The sequence below is a fragment of the Hylobates moloch genome, unplaced genomic scaffold (genome assembly GCF_009828535.3).
Source record: "Hylobates moloch isolate HMO894 unplaced genomic scaffold, HMol_V3 SCAFFOLD_17, whole genome shotgun sequence".
Lineage (NCBI taxonomy): Eukaryota > Metazoa > Chordata > Mammalia > Primates > Hylobatidae > Hylobates > Hylobates moloch.
Window position 1 is genome coordinate 60,981,413 of NW_026652292.1, and position 9,439 is coordinate 60,990,851.

At 49.4% G+C, this 9,439-nt stretch overlaps 1 protein-coding gene across 3 annotated transcripts; it reads right to left on the reverse strand.

Moving 5' to 3' along the window:
* Window positions 1-3,189: 3,189 nt before the first annotated feature.
* On the reverse strand, window positions 3,190-9,062 carry SOD3 (superoxide dismutase 3). Of its 3 annotated transcripts, XM_032135415.2 has the most exons (3): window positions 8,470-8,752; window positions 5,564-5,701; window positions 3,342-4,525 (listed from the first exon to the last, which is right to left on the reverse strand). In XM_032135415.2, exons 2-3 carry the CDS (start codon window positions 5,593-5,595, stop codon window positions 3,787-3,789), a joined length of 771 nt encoding a protein of 256 aa, XP_031991306.1. In that variant the 5' UTR covers window positions 5,596-5,701; window positions 8,470-8,752; the 3' UTR covers window positions 3,342-3,786. The 3 variants fall into 3 exon arrangements, with proteins under 3 accessions (XP_031991307.1, XP_031991306.1, XP_058286129.1); XM_032135416.2 differs by lacking the exon at window positions 5,564-5,701 and having other exon boundaries at window positions 3,190-4,525; window positions 8,470-8,743; XM_058430146.1 differs by lacking the exons at window positions 5,564-5,701; window positions 8,470-8,752 and adding an exon at window positions 8,952-9,062.
* Window positions 9,063-9,439: the final 377 nt, after the last annotated feature.

A 9,439-nucleotide genomic window follows, 5' to 3' on the forward strand; every position in this document is an offset into this window, starting at 1 on the left:
TCTTTCCAGGTGTCTTCCTGAACAGAGAAAAATTTATAGATCAGAGAGACGCAATTGGGAGCTCCGTAGTGAATCTAGTTAGAAATGAGAAGCAGAAAAAATAGGAAAGACCCATCTCTCAATATTGTGGTTGCTTCCCAAAACAAAACAAGTTGATACAGCATGAAGGCAATTTAAAATGATAGATATGGACATGCTGCCTTACATTTCATATCATCTCTTTACTAAATGAGAATTTTTTTGGATGCATAGGGAAAGTTTGCATAATATTGAAAAGTTTGACTTTCTGGAATCTATATGAGCTCAGGAATATATTTGGGGATCTTAGCAGAGGTCGGTGGTAGCCTATTAAATCTAAAACAATTGGCTTTGTTTTTAAAACCAGCTGCTATTTTGTAGTTTCATTTAAAGAAAAAGTACCTTCTATTCATTTGCAGAACTTGCTTTATTGGATTCTATGGTCATTGTGTATCATAACTGTATCTTTTTTGTTACCTGAAATAAAAATGTGGCAATTTTCCTGATAGAGATGATTAATTATCTTTATTGTTTGCTTCATATTCCACCCTCACCACAGGGCAAGCGGAGGCTGAGCATGACTTCTGGCATATTGCAGCAACTTATCAGTTGCAATCTGTCACCTAAAACTATTTGATCATATGGTAGTCATGAAAAATATGGAGAATGTAAAGATTTTATGCATTCAGTCAAAAAAAGGCAGATCTAAAATCAGTTGGTTTATTTCCTGCAGTCTTTCAAGTTGACCAAAGCACTCACTGATTTGCTCTATTTTCTTACGTTTTTAGTATTTCTGTATCTATGCACCAAAAAGCCCCACTCAGAAAAAAAAATCAGTGCAATTCTGAGAAAAAGCTTATCCTAAACATCTAAAGATAGCATTTCTAATTATTGTCTACATTGTGTTTAAACTGTGCAAACTTGAGCATTATTCTCACTTTACCAGCTGTGTCTAGGTAGAGTCATTACATCAAACGCTTCTAATTTTACAAAAAGAAATCAAAACAAGCGTGTGTTTCAGTCCCAGTGACAAATGCAAACCCTGTGAGTCAAATAGGCAAACTGATTAGCAAGCTGGCTGGGAAGTCAAAACAGCAAATATAAGGAGATTAACAAAATAGATCTGTAAGATGAGAGGAGTAAAAATAGACTCCAGGGGCCAAGTGGGGTCTGGTGGGTGGCTCTGGTGGCACACATATGGTTCTGTGCCAGGAACCAGATGTCTGCCTTTATGGCCCACAATCTTCCCTTCATCCTAGGTTCCCTCTCCGCAAGAGATGGGATCGCAGAGTTCACGTCATTCAGTCTCTCAATGGATGCAGAAATCCTTCTCGGGAACCTCAGAGGTAGCAACTGTCCTTCATTTGAATCCTGGTTGCATGATGCTCACTGCCTTACAAGGCAGCCCCATCTATTTATTAGTAGGTAGCTATTTTTTGGATCTTAGCCATTGTTATTAATTAGATACTTATTAGGTCCTTATTTGTTGTGCATGCTATGCTATGCACCTCTCATGAATAACACTTGATTTAATCTTCAAAACAATCTGGTATGATGCTCTTATTTTACCTATGCTCAGAGAGGTTAAGTGACTTGTTCAGGTCACACAGTTTGTGAGTGTGGTAGTGCTGGGGTTCAAATGGGCCTTTCTACCTGAGTCTGACCTGTTAACCATCATGCTATATGCATATCTTTGCCCTTACGATGAACTATAATTTGTCCTCCTATTATTTCCTTTTTTTTTTTCTTGTTTGTTTTTTGCTTTTTTGTTTTGGGTTTTTTTGTTTTGTTTCGTTTTGGTTTTTTGGCTCTGGAGGGACCCATAGGATAGTTTATCCATCCCATTCCCGGAATAGAAATGGAGTGAGTCGGCTAGGGTGCCTCTTCAGCCCCCATCTACAGGGTCAAGGGTTGTGAAGAGCAAAACTAAGAACACAATGCAATTGACAAGAAGTGTCAGCCTCCTTCTGAAAAAAAAGGTCCACACCTCCCTTGATGGTCCTGAATTCACCATAATCCAGGCAGCAGAGTAGACGATGGGTGTTTGGCACCCATCCTGTGTCCCCGTGTAATAGCTGCCTTGTTGCAACTTGTAATTAGGGGGATATTTGAGATCAGGATCAGGAGATTTAGAGACGCTGTTTGCTCGTCCCCTTTCAGTGTCGATGAGTACAGTTCAAGTTAGTATTCAAACCAGTAAGAACCAACTGGTGGAGCAAAATCACCAGGCAATAGCCTTTCTTTTCAGTTGTCACTTGGGTTCAAGGAAAGATTTTAAAATAACAAGTTAGTCCTAGTTAGAGGTAAAAATAACCCCTGGAGACAGGTTTCTGGCTGCGGTTCAATTGGACGCACTGCCTTAGGAGTCTGGGAGAAATGGAAGCTGCCTCCCAGTAACCAGGGTGGAAAAGTCACAGCTAGGAAGTGAGGCTACCTTGGGAGGCTAAAAAGTTATTGCAAGTATGTTCATTCCATGAATGAAGGTGTATACACAAGACTGTTCTAGCCTGGGTATAGATTATAAGTTTCAAAAGAAAGCTGAACTCCCAACAAGCCTTCATCAAAATCAACTGCCTTTCCATCCCACTGCCTCCGTTTGCCTCTGGTTTTGGTCCTGCCAAATGCTAACAACGTCACATTCCAACCCTACTCTTTTGTGCCTAGGCAAGATGCAGTCACCTGGCTTCCCTGGCACTGTCTCTGATATCTGGGAATTGGACCTAAGGCTGTACTCGGAGGCAGATGTGACAAGCTACCAGCCCAGGTGAGATGGAAGGCCTCTTCCCCTCTCAGGCCAGAGCGTCCAGTGTCAGAATCATCCCGAGGCTTGTCGCAAATTAACTTTCTCTTCTCCCTTTGGATTCCACAGCTCTGGGATGTAGCCCGGGAAGCTGTATTTTTTTTAAACTTCCCTGAGTGATTCTGGTGATCTTCCTCTTGGAGCCACACTGAAGGGCAAGACAAGCAGTGGCTGAACGTTGTTGCCAGCAGGGTTAGGGGGGTGGGGGCAGAGGATAAGCAGAAGTCCTGCAGGGATTTGGGAAGTATGTTTGCCACTTCCAAAAAAAAAAAAAAGGAAAAACAAAACAAAAAACAAAACAAAGCAGCTCAGCTTGGGAGAGAAGCCTAAAACAAACCAACAAAAAAGTAACCAAGACCCGGACGCAGTACTGAATTGCTGAATTTTTAATGTGTAACACAAAGGTTGCCAAACATTCCCCCAAAGGAGCAGCTGTCAGTGGGGTGGCGGTGGATGGGAAACAGCTGAAGACGCGGGGCAGTTGGCCTGGCTTCCGCTGCACCGGCTGGCTGGCCGCGGGAGCGGTGGTGGGTGGGGAGGGGTGGGGGGACTCGAGGCAACCCCCCAGAGCGGCCTCTGAGCGCCTAGGAGGAACCTGAAGGCGGGAAGGAGGAGGATCGTCAGGTCAAAGGCGGGAGTCTCAGGGCTTATGGGGTGGGGAAGGAGGGTCTGGGTGGAAAGGTACCTCAGGGAGCCTAGGAGGCTGTCAGCGTGGGCGGGGTGTTTCGGTACAAATGGAGGCCTTCAGACCTACTGAGTGGGGGGCTCCCAGGGTTGGGGCGGTCCTCAGGATGGAAGGATGGTGGGTCTCGGTATAGGGGAGACCTCTGGGTAGAGAGGGCTGCGGGGAGACTTCAGCAAAGGCGAAGGTGAGACCTGAGTGGAGGGTGTCTGTTGGAGCAGAGGAGAAGCTCAAAGGCAGAGGGTGGCCTCGGGGGTCCTTGGCCGCCGTCGGGTGGGGGCCGCGCTCAGGCGGCCTTGCACTCGCTCTCGCGCCGCCGCTTCTTGCGCTCGGAGTGCTCCCGCGCCTGGCGCTCCCAGAGCCCGGGCCCGCACACGCCCACCACGCAGCAGGCCAGCCGCCGGCCCGCGTTCCCGTTCTCCACGCTGGCCTGGTTGCCGCCGCGGCCCAGGTCGTCCTCGCCAGCGTGGACGACCACGGCCCGGCCCACGATGGAGTGCGGGCCCGCGAGCGAGGCTGCCAGGCCGGCGCGGTACTTCCAGAGGCTGCCGTCGCGCACCGCGAAGTTGCCGAAGTCGCCCGGGTGCTGCGGGTGCGGCACGCCCAGCGGGTTGTAGTGGGGCCCGGTGGACTCGCAGCCCTGGCTCAGGTCCCCGAACTGGTGCACGTGGATGGCGCGGCTGGAGCTGTTCGGCTCGGTCGGGAAGCCCTCCAGGGCGAAGAAGGCGTCGAGCTTGGCGCGGGGCGCGAGCTGCCGGAAGAGGACGACGCCGGTCACCCGGGGCTGCGCGGCGTCCAGCGTGGCTGATGGCTGCACCTGGCAGGCGGCGTGGAGCGCGCCGTCGTCGTCCCGCCGCTGCATGACCTCCTGCCAGATCTCCGTGACCTTGGCGTACATGTCTTGGATCCACTCCGCCGAGTCAGAGCTGGGCTCCGCCGAGTCCTCGCCCGTCCAGGCGTCGGAGGCACCGGCTGCCAGGAACAGGCAGGAACATAGTAGCGCCAGCATGGCTGGAGTCCGGCACCTGCAGGACGCCCCCGCGGAGGTGGGGGCAGAGTGAGGCTTAGTCACTTGAAACATAGAATCTCAGGGACCCCATTATCGCAGAACCAACCCCCCAGTCCCCAATGGGCTTCCTGGCCATTCATGTGGCAAACGTTTAGGCATGCCTTCATGTGGCAAACGTTTAGGGCCTGCTGTGTGCCGGGCACTGTGTTAGGTGCTGTGGCTGTAAAGATGGGTGAGACCCAATCTGAAGAAACCCACAGGGATCTGAGCCACAAATGATCATGGTCCTCTCCAGTCCCATCTCCATAGCGTGGAGGGGTCTCAGGGAGCGTGAGGGGTGTCTTATGGCCCTTCCAGACCACCTCCCTCATCTCCCCACCTGGTCTCCTGTTACCCTCTTCCTCCATCCTCCCCCACAGACATCCCTAAGGCTTCTGTCCCTGCCTTCTGGGGGCTTTGCATGTGCTACGCCTTCTCTCTGAAGTGCCTTCTCCCTGTTCTCTGCTACACTCAGTAGACTTGGAGCTTCTTGAAGACAGAAACTCAGTTTTATTCATCGGTATCCCCAGCACCTGGGCCCACACCTGGCAATAGGAAACATATAATATGTGATTTTGCATAAGGAGTTCAGTGAGGGACAGACTTGGCATCCAATCATTCCAGCACAATCCTACGATTGAAGATGGGGCCTGTGCTGGAGAAGGACAGAGGAGGCAGTACCCATCTCCCTAGGAGCCTCTGGGAAGGCTTCTCAGAGGTGGTGACTTTTGAACTGGGTTCCATAAGATGGGTAGGAGTTTTCCAGCCAAGTTGGGTAGGAAGGCCATCTCAGCAGGTAGTGCAGTGGAAGTTTTTAAGAAGAAAAGTGGGTGATGAGATAGTCTTTAGTTCCTTAAGTCCTACAGGTAAAAGGATGTGGGTTGGACTTTGGGATGAAGAGGAAAGGGGAGGAAGAATGAGAGTAGCCTAGGGAGAGACAGAGAAGCAGAAATAGCGACAGTGAGATGAGTTAGGGGGCGTTGTAGTAACCCAAGCAGGAAATGAAGGCTTTTACCAAAGTGCAGGTGGCGCACACAGAGGAGGCATGGGTTTAAGAGACACACCGGGCAGCACTGGCAGGATGGAAGATGAAGGCACAGTGCAGATGACCACGGTTCCCAGCAGGAGAGACTGAGTGGAGGGAGGGTGGGACCTGTTCTGGAGAAGCAGGGAGAGAGGATGAGTTCAGCTGGAGTCTCCTGAGGGTGAGATGCTGGCGGGTGCCCAGGTGGGGAGACAGGTGGGCAGACAGTTGGAAACTTGGGTCTGGCACTTAGAAGAGGAGATGAAGCTGGCAGGGGTTCTCAGTGTTGACTGCACATCAGATGTCTGGTTTTTAAAAATCAGATGCCCAGGCCCCACCCCAAGAGATTCTGATTCTGTGAGAAAGGAGAGAAAAAAAAAAGAAAGAAAGAGAAAGAAAGAAAAGAAAGAATAAAAGAAAGAAAGAAAAGAAAGAGTAAAAGAAAGAAAGAAAAAGAGAGAGAGAAAGGAAAGGAAAGAAAGAGGAAAGAAAGGAAAGAAAGAAAAGAAAAGAAGAAGAAACCTCCATCAAAGATTCTGGGGCCCAGCCAGGAATTACAAAGTCAGGTACAGATTTGAATCCCAATTCCAACCTATACTAACTGTAACTGTGACTTCATGGGGTTACTGATGCTTAGCTTCAGGTTCCTTACCTGTAGAATAAGGCCAGCCATACCACCAAGGTATTTCCAGAGGGATTGATGCTGCCTCCAAAGAATTGCTTTGAAAGTCAACTGCATTTCCAGCACCAAACTAGGTGCCATTTAAAAAACTCCAAGATTGAGTAGATATGCTTTATATAACCATTTCAGAAAGGCAATTTAGTGTGGTGATTAAAGGGATGGATTCCAGAACTCATCTCATGAATCTAAAGCCTGACTCTGCCACTTAGTCTAAGGGTTAGCTGTTATTATTTTTATTGCTAAGCAGCAGAGTAAATGCTGGACTGCAGACTGTACACTGCCTCATCCCCTGTGAACCTCAGTTTTCTCATCTGCAAACAGGGGTACTAATGCAGACTTACCTTAGAGGCTTGCTGCGAGGCTTAAAAGAGATGATTAGAATTGCTAAAACTTATTGAACACAGGTGCCAGACACTATTATAAGTACTGTGCGTGGGTTAATTCACTGCATCCTCACAAGAACATTATTCAGTAAGTGTTATCCCCATTCTAAAGTGTGGCAAACTGAGGCACAGAGAGGCGTGTGTCCTGCCCAAGGTGACATGTTCACTAAGGAGCTGAAGGCAGGATTTGAAAGTATGTGTCTGCTCCAAGCCTAAGGTTTAGGCACCACACTGCACATCTCTCATCTAGGGCACTTAGCACAGAGCCCAGTACATAGAACGTTCTCAGTAAATGGCAGCTCTTAGCTATCAGAGAGAAGCTGCTGGTAGAGATTTTAAGGACCATTAGCTAAGAGATGCTATGGACACTGTGAGAGGAGGTCCCCTTGAGAGGCTCCAAGAAGGAGTATCCAGAAAGAGGGAGAAGCAGAGAAAGCGATGTTCAAGGACTCACCTAAATGACATGCCCAATGTGGTACTGCTACCCCAAAGCCCCAGGGAGTAGGCAGGAAAGTGGGGTAACTCTCCTGCCAGACCTGGACATGAAGTTCCCCATAATCAAAGACACCTTCCTCCTAAGACAGCCCTGCCACTCAGAAGGGCTCTGCTGCTTAGAAAGTTCTCCCTAAAAGCAGAGAGCAAAACCAGATTGTTTTGGGTGTGTCAGTGAGCTTTCTTTTTCAAGAATCCTTGGGAAATAAACATTTTAAGGAGATGTTTTTCTCTGAAACCAAAAGAAGAACCGGGCATGGTGGCTTATGCCTGTAATCCCACCCCTTTGGGAGGCTGAGACAGGAGAATCATTTGAGTACAGGAGTATGAGACCAACCTGGTAGAGACCCCCATCTCTACCAAAAAAAAAAAAAAAAGAAAAATAGCTGGGTGTGGTGGCATGTGCCTGTAGTCCCAGTTACTCAGGAGGCTGAGGTAGGAGAATTGCTTGAGCCTGGGAGGTGGAGGCTGCAGTGAGCCATGATAGTGATCGTGCCACTACATTCCAGCCTGGGTGCCGGGTGACAGAATGGGTGACAGAATGAGACCATGTCTCAAAAAAAAAAAAAAAAAGAAGAGGAGGAGGAGGAGGAGGAGGAGGAGGAAAAGGGGGAAGGAAAATTCTCCCTCAAGCCCAGGTAAACTCTGACTTCTTGTTTCTTAAGCCTTTGACACCTCTTCCCCTTGGGACCAACTTCATTCTTCTCCCACAGCCTCCTGCTCAGTATGAGCTGTGAATGACCAAGTGCCTTTGTAAGGGCCTCCTTTGTACGTAGATCTGGAAGGGAGGACAGTGTTATCAGAGAAAGAGGACGGGGGCCCTTATCCTGAACAAAATGGAGGCACCAAGCCTTTATCTCCTTCCTGGGCCTGTATCTGGGAAGAACCCGCCCCTCTTGAGCCTTGGGTGTGTTTCATCCCTCAGCTCTCTCCTAGAAGGAGCTCTTGCTGGGAGCCTGAGCTGGCCAGGGCTGCTTTCCTAAGGAGGTGGCTTTTTAGAGTACCTGCTGTCCCACAAGCGGCTCCCGACACCAAAACCATGCAACATCTAGAAAGGCCCCCTTTCTCATCACTCCAGATTCCTTTTTCCTAACACTAAAATCCTCTTGGACTGGTCTTTGCAGATCCACAGGAGGAACGGTTTCTTCCTCCCCTCCTTGCCTTCCTCTCGCCTCACTCCACCTCCCCACTAACCCCTCAGAGCAGCCAGGGAAAGTACATTTCCTTCCCAAGAAGATGATCCAATTTGTTCCCAAGAAGAGGCCCGTTGCCCCAACCCAGCTTCAGACTCAATAAGCACACTCCGAGAAGAACAAAATGAACCTCAACTTAGCACCCACCTTTCCAGCTCCTCCAAGAGAGCTTTCTCTCCTGAAAAGAGAGCTGCACCCAGCCGGCCCAGGAACGCAGGCTGTCCCTGGAGCCTGGGCTGTTAGCGCGAGTGCGAGTGCAGGAGGTCAGCCCGGAGGAGTGGTCAGCGTGAGGGAGCCAGTCATTGGGCCGGTTCCGGGAGGAAAAGCAGGCCAGACCGTCCCGGGTTGTAGAATTGCTTCGCCTCCACCTCCTCCCGCTGTCCCCACCTCCTCCCACTCTGTCCCCACCTCCCCTGCCCCTCCCATTTCTGGGTTTTCGGGCCAAGGATTCCATTCCGCGACTTCACCGGCTTGTAGCCAATGACCTTCAGCACACAGCAGGGGAATAAAAATGAGAAAGAAAATCGCCTGTTTGGAGAGGTGTACAATGACCTCTTTATTGAGAGGCCCTTTGCTTTTCTCTAAGTCAATAACTTATTGACTTATTTTTGCTGCATGGAAATGGGTACCTTGCAAATGTGCGTGGCATTTGCTCCAGAGCTGTGCTGTCACACCTATGAGAGCAGAGCAGCGGGTGGTTCGTGATGACACACTCAGGCTGCAGAGTCCCAGCCTTGTCACTTCCTATCTGTGTGCGCCTGGAGCAGCTCCGCCACTCCCTGCACCTCCTTTTTATCATCTGTAAAATGGGGGTGTGAGGCTGTCCACCCCACACGCCCACTGTGAAGATCCAATGAGATCGTCACTCGCCCAGCGACAACACAGTGGCTGGCACTAGCCGCACTCATAAATAATCATCATTGTCATTGTCGTTACTGTTATTATTAAAGAGATGAAAGAGTCTTTTTAAAAAATGTGTTGTCCGGGAGAACTAGGAGTGTTTCCCTCCCAATGTCTGTCCTTTCTTTGCTGCCATGAACTTTTCTCAATCATAGCAGCCCTTTCCAAAAATAGAAGCTCTTCTTTCCCAGAAAAGCCCATGTGGGAAAAACCAGGC